Source organism: Physeter macrocephalus, chromosome 9 (assembly GCF_002837175.3).
Source record: "Physeter macrocephalus isolate SW-GA chromosome 9, ASM283717v5, whole genome shotgun sequence".
Lineage (NCBI taxonomy): Eukaryota > Metazoa > Chordata > Mammalia > Artiodactyla > Physeteridae > Physeter > Physeter macrocephalus.
This window is the reverse complement of record NC_041222.1, coordinates 5333430-5350519: the sequence shown is the minus strand read 5'-3', so window position 1 is coordinate 5350519 and position 17090 is coordinate 5333430. Positions and strand designations below refer to the sequence as shown.

The 17090-nt window shown below is 37.2% G+C and overlaps 1 protein-coding gene across 1 annotated transcript in view; it reads right to left on the bottom strand.

Moving 5' to 3' along the window:
• MEGF9 (multiple EGF like domains 9) overlaps positions 1–17090 on the bottom strand; it is an 83219-nt gene that overhangs the window by 31553 nt on the left and 34576 nt on the right. The window contains exon 2 of the mRNA XM_007123638.4: positions 9881–10082. Within this exon, the coding sequence (XP_007123700.1) occupies positions 9881–10082 (202 nt within the window). The remainder of the gene's footprint in view (positions 1–9880; positions 10083–17090) is intronic.

Here is a 17090-nt window from a genome sequence, read left to right as displayed (position 1 = left end):
GATCAGCTTGGTGCTTTGTGTCCACCTAGAGGGGTGGGATAGGGAGGGTGGGAGGGAGATGCAAGAGGGAGGGGATATGGGGATATATGTATAGCTGATTCACTTTGTTACAAAGCAGAAACTAACACACCATTGTAAAGCAATTATACTCAAATAAAGATGCTAAAAATTAAAATAAAATTAAAAAAGAATCATTTAAGTTAGGGTTCCCTTAGTAAATTTAGAGTGAAGAGGCCCCACTGTCCTGAGAGAAGGGTTTAACAAGACCTTTTGTATTGGGGAAGAAGGGAGATTTATAGTTTGTTAGGTAAAAGATTCTACAAAATGTCCTCAACCAGTACTCTTGGAACTGGCTGATACACTGGGATGTAGCTGCACGTATAAACTAAAGAAGCCAGTTGCTAAATCTCTATAACTTCCGAACCCCAATTTAGAGTATAATTGAAGGAACTTGGAACCAAGGGAGTGGGTTCACCCTACCTCAAAGAAGCGTTGCTGCCAAAGATTCTGGACCAGTAAAAGCATCATCTCAGTAGTGAGCAAGCATCATCTGTCAGGTTGTTCAGGGTCAGGCCTCAACCCCAAAATTCAATATAAGAGTAAGAAACAACAAGATCAGTGAACTGATCAGAATCATGTTCCCCTGATACTCAGCATTAGAGGGGGATTGACTCCTAGAGCTACTGGAAAATTAGTAATTAATTGTTGGGGAATGGATCGATGCAAAAAGAGGGCACTGGATTTATGCTACTGAGACATATGAGTGTCAGAGTAATTAATTGTAAAATAAAAGAGGTATGCCTATATTTGAAGCCTGTTCGTGGAAAGTTTATCAGTTGTATAAGCTTTCAACTTCCCCATGTTTGCTACCCCCACAGGCCTCTCTATAAAGATGAATAGTTTTTAAAATGCTTAAAAGGTAAAGGGCCCCTGGATTTATTTTTAGCAACACAGAAAGAACATGAGTATGGGGACATGGCTTGACACTTAGCAGCAAGGCTTATGAGGGAATAAAAATCCCATGGGATACAGTGGGTGGTAGCAACTACTGAAGCACAGGAAAGCAGATTCAATTCCTGCAGCCTGCAACAAAGGAAGAACGGTAAGCATACAGTGAGGGTATGGGCCTAAGAAGGAATCCTGGGACTAAGCACTTCCCTAAATTCAACTTAGAAACACAAACTGCCTTTAGATTTGTGTGCATGTATTAATGCAAAAATCATAAACTTTCTAGAGAATTATGCACAGAAACACTATCATGGGGCAGATTACCATTCTCCTTTCTCTCCGCAGTCTCTCCAGTCTCACAGTTTTCATTCTGCCTCTGATCTCCCCCTACTTATATCCACCCAATCTACTACTGCTAGAACACAGTGCTGATCTTTTACCTGCTTAAAATTGCTTTGTGAATAAAATCCAAATCATGTGTCTGGCCCTTAAGGCCCTCTGGGACCTGACCCCAGCAGGACTTGCCAGATTTATCTCCTCTGCCCCACTGCTCTTCCACCTTACATCCTGTGTAAGCACATCTCTGAAATGTTAATCTTGCTGTTTCTATTCTGTAACGTTCTTTTCCACCTTTTGCACTTTGGTATGTCTAAATCCTTTCCTTCCTTCAAACTGAGGTCAAAAGCTATCTCCGCAATGAAATCATCTCTGATTTTTCCAGCTATAAGTGATATCTCCCAGTTTCTTAATCCCCTTAACATTTATCTTTCTATTTTATGATGTGGCTCAGTTTTTACCTTGTATTATATATATAAATATATATATATATATATATATATGTATTTCTTAACGACCTTACTAGACCAGAAGCTCCTTTGGTCTTTGCATTGTCTTATTTATTTCCCACAAGGTCTATTAAAGTATCCTGCACATAATTTGTTTAACAAATAAATACCTTGGTACCAAATACTACATTTATATGAACTTGATTATCTGTACTATTAGCATATATATAACTACAGATTTGGGGGAGCTTCTCAGAAGAAGCAAAATAAATAATCTTTTAATATTATCAATAATAAAACTTTAACTTTAAAAGATTTCTTTTAAAAATTCCAAACTGACCTAAAACTGGCTTAATAAAATGAAAGAAGCAGAGGATTCTGCAATATGGTTTAGGAAAATTTACGCATTTGATCAACAGCAACTACATCAATTCACTGTGACATGTTACGTTAATGTTCACAAAGGTCACCAATAGCTGGGAGGAAAAAGTGTTTTGTTTGTTTTTTTCATTCGACTACAGATAATATCTAGTTAATAATTAGAAGACCAGGAGGGCAGATCATGCTCTGTATTGAAAGGAGGATTTAAGACAGAGTGCACTGAAAAACATACAAAGCTTTCCAAACTGTAATAGACATGCATTATTTACACTTAAACCTCAATGCACTCAGTGCCTTTTCTAAATAAGTCCCTGTCTGGCTATTTATTAACATTCAAATTTTATTCTAGGGCCTCCCTGGTGGCGCAGTGGTTGCGCGTCCGCCTGCCGATGCAGGGGAACCGGGTTAGGAAAATTTACGCATTTGATCAACAGCAACTACATCAATTCACTGTGACATGTTACGTTAATGTTCACAAAGGTCACCAATAGCTGGGAGGAAAAAGTGTTTTGTTTGTTTTTTTCATTCGACTACAGATAATATCTAGTTAATAATTAGAAGACCAGGAGGGCAGATCATGCTCTGTATTGAAAGGAGGATTTAAGACAGAGTGCACTGAAAAACATACAAAGCTTTCCAAACTGTAATAGACATGCATTATTTACACTTAAACCTCAATGCACTCAGTGCCTTTTCTAAATAAGTCCCTGTCTGGCTATTTATTAACATTCAAATTTTATTCTAATCTGTTTTACCATGAACTTTACATGATTTATTTTCTAAGATATAAACCATTTGGAACTGTAGAAACATTTACTGAAACAAATGAACCACGATAGGATAGGGCTGAGATCAGTTACCTGCTTCTGACCAAGATAGCTACCTTTTAAAATTCTACCTTCAAGGAAAAAAATACTGAAGTGTACCAAAAAAAAAAAAAAAAAGTAATTTAAACTAGAGATTGGTAGTATAATTGCAAGAATAATAATGGGGGTATAGAATAAAGTTATTTTTAAGTAAAATTAAAGCTATGAGGCTTTGTTTTGTTTTCCTTAGAATATGCTAGTTTTCTTTCCTAAGAATATGCTAGCTAGTTTATAAGAGTTCTTGAGTTTGGCACACAATGCATGTGCAACTGTCTACCAGACACCACTATCTGAATGTCCCATAGAAAATAAACATGTTGAAGCCTAAGATCATAATCATCTCCTTCCAACTTGCTTATCCACCTGTATTCTTTACCTAGTTAATAGAATATCTCTTCACTCATGTGCCTGTGCCAGAGCCAGAGCGAAACATGGGAGTCATATCTATCTCTCTCTTACTCTACAAATACAATCAACCATCTATCTAGTTCTGTAGATTTTCCCTCTTACGCTGGTTCCCTCCTCTCCAGCACCATTACCAATGCCAGTGTCAATGCCTTAGATCAGCCCTTTAATTTCTCTTGCTTGGAGAGTTACACGATAGCCTTCTCCCTGGTCTCTCTGCCTGAGCTCACTGTCTCTATCCACCAGACTTCTGATGGAGTAATTGTTCTAACGAGCAAATCCGATGTTACTCCTTACTGAGTATTCTTCAATGGACAAACTAATTTACATGGCATATCAGGCCCTTTGTGGTCTGGCCCTGTTTACTCTTAACCATTCATTCATTCTGTTCATTCATTAAGTATTTACTGAGCCTACTTTGTACCAGGCACTATTCTAGGTATTAGAGATACAACACTAAACAAATAGACAAAAATCTCATCTTTTCAACCTTTCCTCTCTACCACTGTCAAGTGTTCCCTGCCATCAAGAAATAGTGAGCCACTTGCAGTCTACTAAAACATGGCTTGTTCTTTCATGCAAACTTCTACTCATCCTTCAAATTTCAACTTAAATGCAACTTCCTCTCTCAAGACCTCCTGAATCTCCTGTGTACTTTATAAATACTCAAATTATGTTTGTGTTTCTATCTTTCCATTTCAAGTTCCTTGAGCACAGAAATAATATCTTTTGACATATAGTTGGCAAATGCAATGTCTGTTAAATGAAATAAGTGAATAAAATGACAAAGGTTTCCTCAAGTTTTAATTGTTTCTAGTGATCAAATTTTTCTTGATGTCCCAGAATTACAGGCAAAGTAATAAGTAAGAGTTTACACAAGCAACTGTTACTCCTTCTTATAACACAACAGATGATTTTCAGAGCCCCATATGAATGTAAGTCTTGGCGATTTTGTTATCTTTCTATTTGACATTTATTTCAGCCTAAGTTTATTTCATGAGTAAAATTTTGCCCTCTGCCCTGGGGCATATTCCCATAATTAAAAATGCAAAGTAGTAAATATTTTAACATACACTATACAGCAGCAACCACAGGTTTTATGGGAAAGGATATTACGCAACGACAGAACTTCGTTGTCTCACAGAGACAGTTTTAAATGATGCACCTTGTATACTAACCTACTATGGATACATTAAAAAATCTCAAATCAGTATATGACTGCCTACATATAAGTCAACCCTGATGACATTCTAAGGCTATATTAAGAGAGTCAGGCTCTCACTAGGCATACTGCTCTATTGAGATAAAATGCTATCTGATTTCTCCATTCATTTATTCAACATATGTCCAAATGTGAACCAGGAAAATATTAGAAATGCATTCCAAAAGCAAAAGTGAAAAGATAGATATTGTAGACCAAATCCTTCCCAATTAAACAGGTTGGAACACCACTGTTGATGTGAGCGGTGGCCATCTGTCAGTACATAAAGGAACTTGTGTTTGCACACAAAGACATTGCTCAACCCACATCTGGCTCCTGCAGCCAAATTCTACCCTCACTGGGGCAACTCCCACTGAAATATATGGGCATAAAGAACAGGCAAAAAAAAAAAGAACAGGCAAATAAATTTTTAAAAAGCCAGCTATTCATTCATGGACAGTAGATGTATCAGAGAATCTGGATAGAAGGGAGTCCACATCTCTACTTTCATTTTTAAAAAAAAAAAAAAGAACAAGAAGGTCATGACAGAAGAGAATTTGTACATGTGTTAGGAGATCATATTTCTCATCTCATTGTATAAACTTAGGAAATTCTCTTGGATTCACATGTGTTTTTCTCTTCTCATCTCTCTTCCCAAATCATAACCTGTAAGGCACAACTCAGTTCCTACCTCCTCTGGAAATCCTTTCCTAATTATTCCTGCTTTTTTCCTACTCTAAACTACTCTACTTAGAAATTTAGCATATATTTATAAACTTCCTCTAGTGTTCTCAATGTCTACTAAGCTAAAACTGGGATTACTCTTTCCCAAGAAGAGTTATTTACATAGCACCAACTATATAATCAGAAGAAATTCCTATAAAATATCAAGTAGTTGGCACCACAGCATCAAAGTTTCTTACAATACTCACTCACTTTGCTCAATAGCTGAGATTTTGAGAGGGGCTATACCAACATAATGGATAGGAATATATGCTATAGATCCAGATTGCATATGTTTCAATTCCAACTCTTACTTACTGGCTATATCATAAGTTAGGCAAATTACCTAACTTGCAACTCTTTTCCTGTACACATGAGAATAATAATAATAGTGCCTTCCTGATATGGTTGCTGAGGATTAAATTAATCACTACATGTAAAGGCCTTAGGATAGTGTCTAGCATGCATTCAATTCATTTTAGCTGTTATTATTCTAAAGTATGAGCTGTCCAATTTTAAAAAGCATATATGGGCTTCTTTAAAATGGAAGAAAATAAGCTGAACTTTTTTTTCTTCTACAGTTAAAAATTTCTTCTTTAGCCTACCAACAGAAACAGATATCCCAACCCCTACTCATACCCAAGACTGGGTGACTGATTTCTCCTCTTTTATGAGTCACCAATTCTATTCCTCATTAAAAAAAAAAAAACAGGGGACTTCCCCGTTGGTACAGTGGTTAAGAATCCACCTGCCAATGCAGGGGACATGAGTTCAAGCTCTGGTATAGGAAGATCCCACAGGCCGTGGAGTAACTAAGCCTATGTGCCACAACTACTGAGCCTGAGCTCTAGAGCCCGTAAGCCACAACTAGTGAGCCCACGTGCCACAACTACCGAAGCCCATGCGCCTAGAGCCCGTGCTCCGCAACAAAGAGAAGCCACCGCAATGAGAAGCCCTTGCACTGCAACGAAGAGTAGCCCCGCTTGCTGCAACTAGAGAGAAAGCCCGTGTGCAGCAACAAAAACCCAATGCAGCCAAAAATAAAAAAATTTATAATAAATAAATAAAATTTTTAAAAAATTAAAAAACAGACTCAACTACTGGGGGGTTACTGAGCCGAATCTAAGTGCCAGTTACAATGTAAGTGGGTATACACACACACAATTTAATTCTCACAAAAATTCTTCATGCTACATTTATGAATTCTATTTTACAGATGAAAACACTGAGGCTCAGAGAGGTCAAATATCTTAATCAAGACTGTACAGTTAGTAAGTGGCTAAATCAAGAATGGAATCAAAGTACTAATTTCAGATTCCACCTCCTTTCTGCTACATATCACACTACTTGCCTACAATTTCCTTTTTCCCTTAACTTACCCACATATAATTTATAGCAGAGCAGAACACAGAGGTGTTTCCTCAGAGTTCACCCATATGTTCTTGCCAAAGTACATAGTCCCACAACTTCCCATTTCTGTTCCTCAAGTCTCATGTCAATTTAACTTCCTTTCTTGTAGTAAGAAATGCAGTGCTTACAATTTGTATGGAAACACAAAAGACCCCAAATAGCCAAAGCAATCTTGAGAATGAAAAACGGAACTGGAGGAATCAGGTTCCCAGACTTCAGACTACACTACAAAGCTACAGTAATCAAGACAGTATGGAACTGGCACAAACACAGAAACATAGATCAGTGGAACAGGATAGAAAGCCCAGAGATAAATCCATGCACATATGGTCACCTTATTTTTGATAAAGGAGGCAAGAATACACAAAGGAGAAAAGACAGCCTCTTCAGTAAGTGGTCCTGGGAAAACTGGACAGCTACATGTAAAAGAATGAAAGTAGAACACTCCCTAACACCATACACAAAAATAAACTCAAAATGGATTAAAGACCTAAATGTAAGGCCAGACACTATAAAACTCTTAGAGGAAAACATAGGCAGAACACTCTGTGGCATAAATCACAGCAAGATCCTTTTTGACCCATCTCCTAGAGAAATGGAAATAAAAACAAAAGTAAACAAATGGGACCTAATGAAAAATCCAATCCAAAAATGGGCAGAAGACCTAAAGAGACATTTCTCCAAAGAAGATATACAGATTGCTAACAAACACATGAAAGGATGCTCAACATCACTAATCATTAGAGAAATGCAAATCAAAGCTACAATGAGGTATCACTTTACACCAGTCAGAATGGCCATCATCAAAAAATCTTCAAACAATAAATGCTGGAGAGGGTGTAGAGAAAAGGGAACCCTCTTGCACTGTTGGTGGGAATGTAAATTGATACAGCCACTGTGAAGAACAGTATGGAGGTTCCTTACAAAACTAGAAATAGAACTAGCATACGACCCAGCAGTTGCTCTACTGGGCATATACCCTGAGAAAACCGTAATTCAAAAAGAGTCATGTACCACAGTGTTCACTGCAGCTCTATTTTCAATAGCCAGGACATGGAAGCAACCTAAGTGTCCATCGATAGATGAATGGATAAAGAAGATGTGGCACATATATACAATGGAATATTAGCCATAAAAAGAAACAAAATTGAGCTATTTGTAGTGAGATAGATGGACCTAGAGTCTGTCATACAGAGTGACAGTAAGTCAAAAAGAGAAAAACAAATACTGTATGCTAACACATATATATGGAATCTAAAAAAATCCGCCTTCAAATGCAGGGGACGCGGGTTCGATCCCTGGTCGGGGAACTAAGATCCCACATGCCATGCAGCAACTACTGAGCCCACGTGCCACAACTAGAGAGGCTGCATGCTGCGACTACAGAGCCCACGTGCTCTGGAGCCCACACGCTGCAACTAGAGAGGAGCCCTCACACCACAATGAAGAGCCCGCACGCCACAACAAATATCCCGAGTGCCGCAACTAAGACCCAGTACAGCCAAATAAATAAATAAATAAATATTATTAAAAAAAAAAAAAGTAGTGGACATGCCTTTAGATACTAGAATGAACAAACTTATGCAAGTCTCATCTTTTAAAATGGTAAGAAATGTGGGTCTTCTGAATATAACTGTGTATGCATGTTTTAGGGGAGTAAAGGGAGCAGTGGTAAGCAACCGTTATATTCTGAAACTCAAGTAACAAAGTGATTATCAGTTTTCTCATTATAGAAGCTATACGGCATGATGGTAAGAATACTGGACTTAATACTGGAAGACCAAATTTGGAATTCCTTTTCTGCCACTTACTATCTTTGTGATTTAATAACCTACATAAAAGGAGTTGCTATGAGGATTTAGACAGTTAACTATTTAAAAATACCAAGCATCATAAACATCGATTATTTGAAATTGTATTTGTATTTGAAATTATAAACTTCTTAAGTTCACATCTATATTTTTAATAGAAGTACAATATGATACAGTATTGTACAATACAATTTTTTTGGGGGGGCTGCACCGCACTGCTTGTGGGATCTTAGTTCCCTGACCAGGGATCAAACCCAGGCCCCCTGCAGTGGAAGCACGGAGTCTTAACCACTGGACCACCAGGGAAATCCCTGTACTGTATGATTTATAAAGCATCCAAAATATCTACTGCTAAGTATAAAGAAACTTTTCTGCCAAGGAGCTAAAAATTATTTAAAAATACTCCCTCATCAAGCCAACAATATTCCTCTGAAATTGAAAGAAGCCAGAATTAATTGAGTGATGTGTGCTGGATATTTTACATAGATTCTACTCATTTAACCTTCACAACAACCTTGAGAAGAAACTGAGGCGCACAGAAGTGAAATAACTTGCTGAAATCACAAAGCTCCTAAGTGGCAGCCGATCTTGGATCCATACCCAGGTTAGATTGATCCTAAAGCTCTGTTCTTTTCATCACATAACACTGCCTCTTCAGCTTTTTCACTTGGGGTCCACAGAAAGCTAAGTACCTCACACAAGGTCAAATGATAATTACTTTCAGTGGAATAGAAGGCAAATCCTTAGATTACAGGGCACTGTTCTACTAGATTAAGTCACCTACAAATAATTTACTATTTTTAAGGTAATTTCCAGACAATTTCTGCTTAATCTAGTTTTGGTCCCCCAAAATGTATATACTGGTACATAGAGTGAAACCAGTCTTTTTCACACTAATTAAAGACATTAGGATATTACCAAGTTTAAGCCTTACATGTGCAAAGAAACAACTTTAGAATTTTGAAAAGAGAAAAAATAAACCAAAGAATAAGTTTCCTGAAACTCTAATGGTATGTTAATAAACATAACAAGGACATTTTCACTGGAAATGCCTGGAAGTTATTGCTTCCAGGAAGCAGACTGCTTTCTCAATACTTTTTTTCCATGAAATTTAGAGAAACTATTACAAGGCAAAATTGGTTACCGAGGTGCTTTTGAAGAACTAAATCAGTAAACTAGAAGCTTTTAAATCTTGACATTAAATATAATTCACAAAATGATAAAAAATATGTGAAATATTTTGTAAATCTATGGCCCCTTTATTTAAACCAGTCTGGTCCTTGAGAGCAGAGGACTTGTTGTGTGTGTGATAAAATAAAATTAATTTTACCTTCAACTTCTGCTGCTTACCTGTTGCAGAGTATGCTGAGGGCTCCACGTGGACTACAGTCACATGGCAGACAGAGCCTAGAAGTACGATTCAGGTACAAACCCTCCTTGCAGGTTTCACAGCGAAGACCCTGATAACCTGGCTGACACTCGCACTGCCCTGTAGTCTGGTTGCAGCGATTCACATCCAAGCTTCCGACCACAGAGCAGTTACATACATATCCTGCAAAGAAAAGAGGGAAAGAGATATCAACTAAGGTTTAATGCTTTCCTAATAAAATGAGCTCTATTTTATTTTTCTTAATAAATATTGATGACAACTTTGTAAGGATGGATAAAATTAAGTCTAGTTCAAATTCACTTTCTATCCTATTTAGTTTATTTAAATTGGGAATTATATACAGTAAAGTACATAAACTAATTATAAAACTAACATTATCAATTTCTTTTTCAGCACTCTTCATCTTCTAGCCCTCTTACCTATACTCCAATGTGTGGGTGGGTCTGTATATTATTAGTTTTTCTGGATTAGAAATCTCCAAAGGCAGGGCCTATGCTTATCTACATGGCACTGAGAGCACATGCTGGAAATGACAACACGTTAAATAATAAATAATCCCGCTGTATAGCAGCAAAAGTGCAGACGGTTGACTGTGGTAACTTATACAGGTCAGACAAGATTGTGCTACAGCTGGAATCATGAACTAGTATGTTCTTCCCAGGAAGAAATTAACGGAGAATTGAAACTTTAAGGTGAGGAAATGATAAACAATAAATCCCAGATGAGAACATTTACAGGGGCATCCTGATCAGTGGGTTAAAACCAATCACAATTTGAATCTCTTTCCCAAATTAAAAGATTTAGAAAATAAACATTTTCTTTAGATATTTCAAACAGTATTTTGAATGAAAATATTTAGAAGTAGTAGGCTTTAGCTTTTTTAAAAAAAAATCATTTCCGTGGGTTTTTTAAAGATTTATTTTATTATTTATTTATTTTTGGCTGCATCGGGCCTTAGTTGCGGCATGCGGGATCTTCCGTTGCAGCGCCAGGGCTCCTCATGGCGGCACCCGGGCTTCTCTCTAGTTGTGGCCTGTGGGTTTTTCTCTTCTCTAGTTGTGGCTCGTGGGCTCCAGGGCGCGTGGGCTCTGTAGTTTGTGGCACGCAGGCTCTCTCATTGTGGCATGCGAGCTCAGTATTTGTGGCAGGTGGGCTTAGCTACTCCGCGGCACGTGGGATCTCCCTAGACCAGGGCTCGAACTCGTGTCTCCTGCATTGTAAGGTGGATTCTTTACCATTGGACCACCAGAGAAGTCCCAGCTTTAGCTTTTTTTTGTTTTTTACATCTTTATTGGAGTATAATTGCTTTACAGTGTTGTGTTAGTTGCTGCTGTATGACAAAGTGAATCAGCTATATGTAGACATATATCTCCATATCCCCTCCCTTTTGCATCTCCCTCCCTCCCTCCCTATCCCACCCCTCTAGGTGGTCACAAAGCACCGAGCTGATCTCCCTGTGCTATGCGGCTGCTTCCCACTAGCTATCTTACACTTGGCAGTGTATATATGTCCATGGCACTCTCTCACTTCGTCCCAGCATCCGCTCCCCACCGCACTGGCCCCGGTGTCCTCAAGGCCATTCTCTACATCTGCATCTTTATTCCTGTCCTATCCCTAGGTTCATCAGAACCATTTTTTTAAAAATTTATATTCCATATATATGTGTTAGCGGCTTTAGCTTTTTAATGCAGATACATTTAAGGGTCAGTTAGGATTTGTTTTTTGCTATTATTTATACTCATTCTATTAAGAAGAAAGTATTTTCGACATAGTTTGACAAAGTATCAACATAGGACTTTCTAACCATATACAGAAACATGTAGTTAAAGTCAATTGCAGATAAAACCTTGTACATATTTTAGGAATAGCCCCCATTCCAAAGTAGCTATGGACCTCTGTTTAAAAAGCTCAGAGAAATCTATGACAAATTATACTTCTGAATAAGTAAGGAACTATCAATATATAAAATGACATTATACATATAGATAAAAGTTTGCTTGAAAACAATCTTTAACATAACTTTTGATGATTTTTAAAAAGATACTGGATAAACTGCAAATCCAGAGTCTTAAAAAGAAAGCTATAAAGAAGTTTGCTTCTCTATTCTAGACAAGGAAATTAACCTTCAAAATTCTTTATGTCATCACAAATAGCTTATGCACACAAGTCCAAACAAAGGATTCCACAAAGATATTGTCACTTGGCCAACTCTTGGCCCACACTTCTTCAGTTCCTAACCTTTGGTGTCAGCTTATCTCCCTGCTCTTCACACCTCTTCTAATTTGTAAATATACCAAATGAATGAATATGTAAGTGATTTGTTTATTTTATGTATATTTTAAGCTTGAGTGGTGAATTAGTTACAAAACCCAGAGGAGAGTTCAGATTTCTTCAGCCCCAAACTTAGGAAAGGAATAAGCTTCCCATCTCAATCAGGATTCTTATTTTTACTAAGCTACATAAGCATGACATTTCTGTGACAGAGTTACATGTTTTCACATTATTTCTAGTTTCTGGGTTTGTGTGTGTGTGTGTGTGTGTGTGTGTGTGTGTGTGTGTGTGTGGTTTTTGTAAATAAGGAAGCCGTGTTTAGTGGTCTGTAAACCTGCCAATAACAACTTCATGGCAAGGCCTTCACTCTACCAAAAATGACCAGAATGCTAAAAATAACATTTTCTTCCAAAATCTGGCAGAATTCCAACATACATTCAATTTCTCCTGCTGGACCAATTTCATCACAAGTTAAACCAAGCAAATTGTGCTGGTGTGGGCAGAATTAGCTCAAGAAAAATGAATGGACTAAAAAACTCTATAATAAAGACTGAGAATTTTATTCTATTATTTCTTTACTAGTGTGCTTCCATCTGAAACCTGAATCAGTGTTCCCAATGAATAACATTTTTAGTAAAACTGTTAAGAACTTTGAGATAAAAACTAAGTATTTTTTTCAATCAAGTATTATGGATAAAACTTCAGTAGTAACCAAGTTTGTTGGTTATTTATTATTTCTATAGAACTGATTCAGCCTTTTCATTATCCCCTGAACATACTCTTTTCAGTCCCATTCTGTGCTCCTTGTAATGTTCTCTCCTCTCCACATATTTAAATCTGTCCCTTATTTCAAGAATCAGCTGAAATGTACTCTTCCATAAACTCTAATTCTATTGCCCCTTGTTTGAACCCATAACAACAACCACCACCCATGACCCTCATATGACAGTAATTTAAAAAGGCAGTAAAGTGAAGCAGATATGAGCACAGACTATAGAAGCAGACAGCTACAGGTTTAAATCCAACTCCATCACTTACTAACTTTATGACCTTAGGCAAGCTAGTTAACCTCCCTGTGCCTTCCTTTTCTCATCTGTAAAAGGCATAATACAGTACCTATAACACTCAGGCCCAACACATAAACTGGAAGTGGTTTGGAGTGCCGAAATAATTACTACAATAGCTGGAAGAAAGGGATTCCAAATAAAATAATAGAAACACAATTTAGATGGCCAGATTCACAGGCCACAGCTTTGTGATGAGATCTTAAAGCCTGGGATTAGGTTTATTACCATGTCAGTTTTGGACAATGTCTGTGAAATAGAATTAGTGTCCTGACATTCAGGAATTTAAGCTGTGGGTCAGGTAGAGAAGAACAGCGTATCCTTCATATGCTGGGCTCCATACATTACCAACATGGGTGCCTACAAATACAACGGTGAAAACAAAAGGGTATAGGACATGGTTTCAGAGAGAAAAAAAGAGCATTTATTGATTATATGCCCTTGGTACTAATCATCCTAACAGTAATGGGGTGAATTGCAAATATTTCAGCAAGAGACAAGAAGATCACCCTAGTGCCAGGATGAAGTTCTATCACCTGATATAGCAAGACAAAAATACACTATCACATTAACATTCCTCCCCAGATTAACCAAAGGGAAGGAAGCTGAAGCAAAGCATACCAAGTGCCAGGGAACATATGCATCTTTTCGGTTTGGAGCTCAGAATCTGAGGCCCTATCCCAGTGTTTAACCTCAAATGAAATGATCCAAATTAAATGAATAGTATGAGCAACAGTAATAAATATAAAGGACTATGAACATGCGTTAAATTGTGTCAGGATAACTCATTAGCTTGTAAGTAAACTCTCAGAGCCTTCACAGTTCTTGACATTCATACGGAACCAGACAGGAGTTAATGCAGAAACAATGCAATTTTCTAGGAGACTGGCAATAAGAAAAAAGAAGAAAAGACATGTCAATCGATAAAAGCAGTGGGAAGGACCTATAGCCAAAGACAAGAGATGAAGTGCTGACTTTTTAATGAGGTAGAATCTTAGACACCAGGGCGGCACAAAGGAGTCTGTGACATGACTGATGGTAAGGCACTAGTGTGTATGTTAATGGGAGTGAAACAAGCTGAAGAGGACACAAAACGCTAATCACAGACACGTCTGAATGAAATGCCAAAGGGCTCATTTGGTTGCCTATGAGTAAATATGGAATAAGTTCGCCATCATTTGAGTAGCGTGTTTCCTTTCAGTGCTCTATAATTCTTAGGAAAACTCTACAGAAAAATAGAGAAGAGTAACATATATATTAGCAGGGAGACATTTTCTTTTTGTTCGGCTTCTGAAGAACAATGAAATACAGTGACTTTAACCCCGAAGAAGAATAAGAAACTAAAATCTGGAGCCAAACTGTTTAAAAATAGAAATATAGGGCTTTCCTGGTGGTACAGTGGTTAAGAATCTACCTCAATGCAGGGGAACACGGGTTCGAGCCCTGGTCTGGGAAGATCCCACATGCCATGGAGCAACTAAGACTGTGCACCACAACTACTGAGCCCATGCTCTAGAGCTCGCGAGCCACAACTACTGGAGCCTGCGCGCCTAGAGCCTGTGCTCCGCAATAAGAGAAGCCACCGCAGTGAGAAGCCCACGCAATGCAATGAAGAGTAGCCCCTGCTCGCTGCAACTAGAGAAAGCCCGCACGCAGCAACAAAGACTCAACGCCGCCAAAAATAAATAAATAAAATAAATTTATTAAAAAATAATTAATTAATTAAACACTGCACTTTTCAAACATCCCTTACCAAAGCCAAAAGATGAAAATTTTAGCACTAAAGAAAAAAAAAAGTAATTTTGTTAAGAAGTCCCGTAAGTCCCCTCTTTGTGCAAAGACACCTGTCCTGGTAAGAGATTATCTCCTTGAACATATTAAAGATCTTTTCCGGGCTTTTCATACACCTGGTAGGCTCCTCTCTGCATTCAACTTTTAACCAACTCATGTCCTTAGCTCAGTAAAAAGTCCATTATATCATCTACAGAATTTTAATTATGTTTTGGTATCTGCAGCTACTTCGATGGGAGTTTTTAGAAAAATATTAATTGTAGTAATATGGCCTAATTAATGTGTCCTTTGTTTCTCTGTGCCTGTTTCTGAAGTCCTTTCTGAGTGCTGTAATTAACTATGATGTCTAAAGACTAAGGCAGTTTGATACAATAGTGTGTTAGCCTTTTGCAGATAAAAAAGAACTATAAAAGAAGTGAAAGATTTAAATAAGATTGAATAAGAAAGTGAAAAAAATTGTGTCTTCAGTCAATTCATGATGCAAATCTCATAAAGAAATGTTCATTGATAGCAGCACTGTTGCTGAACTAAAATGATTACGAAACAAGTATTGCACTTAAGCATAGATACTGAAAAAAATACTTGCAAATACAACTAACACAGAGCACTCACAGGAATCTGATTCAGGAATATAGCCTGAAATTCTATCTATAGCCTCTTGCAAAATTGTGGAAATGCCTTTGCAAAACTCAATCTCTGACCCCATTCCTTCAACAATCATTTCACTCTTGCTTTTCAATATCTTCAGATATTGAAAGAATACAAAAAATATATCTATTAAGAATACCAAAAAAAAAAAAAAGAAAGAAAAACTGCTTTCGGCTATTCTAAAACTTTTCATTCTTCCCCATATTCAGAAGACATAGTAAATGTACTATAATATTGATGACATCTTCTGTTCAATCTCAAAGCAGCAAAAACTAGAAGATAAGTATATAAAATATATTAAGACTCAGTACTTAATCTTATAATGAAAATTTAAAACAATAAAAATTCAAGTTTAGTAAGTTTAAAATTACCTGAAAATATACACTTAAATAAAAAATAAATACACTTTAGTATCTCCTTCAGGAAAACATAATTATTTTGTAAGGCACTATCTAGAGGTCATTTATAATTATGGAGAAATTGAGTTTCTCAGGCTTATCATTAGATGGGAATAAGCTGATTCCAGGATATAAAATATTTGGGGAGCTTTACAAACGGAGGTCATGTGACAAGAGTTATGGCGGCACTCATCATACTGGTACAATTGTCACCACTTCCTGCTTTGTACCCTAAAGCCAAAGAAAAAAACACATCATCCCAACTTCCCAAAGAATAACCTCTTATTCCTCTGCTTTCTCCTTTTCCTTCTTTTCTCTCTCTCTATTAACTGTATTCTAATGTTTAAAAGTATTCTCTACACACACAATGCAACCATTATAACAGCATCTACTGAACGGAAGTCAAAGAGCAAATTGCACAGTAAGAGGCAATGAATACCCACCTATTAGAATGGCTCAAGTTAAATAAACAAAACCAAAAAAATGACAATATCGATTGCTGGGAAGGATGCAGAGGAATTGAAACTTTCAAAAACTATTGCTGTGAATGCAAAATAGTACAGACACTTTGGAAAATAGTTTGATAGTTTCTTATAAATTAAATATACCTTCATCATATGACTCAACAATTCCACTCCTAGGTATTTATCAAGGAAAATGAAAACCTATGTTCACACAAAAACTTGTATTAAAATGTTTATAGAGCTATATTCATAATCACCCAAATCTGGAAACAACCCAAATGTCCTTCAACTAGTGAACTGGATAGGCTGTGGTACTTCCTTACCATGGAATACTACTCAGCAATGAAAAGGAAGGAAGCATTGACATGCAAGGATGTGATGGACCTCAAATGCATTATGCTAAATGAAAAAAGCCAGACTCAAAAAGGTACATATTAGATGATTCCATTTACATGATGTTCTGGAAAAGGCAAAACTATAAGAGCAGAGAAAAGATCAGGGGTTTTCCAGGAATTGGGCGGGGGGGGGGCGGGG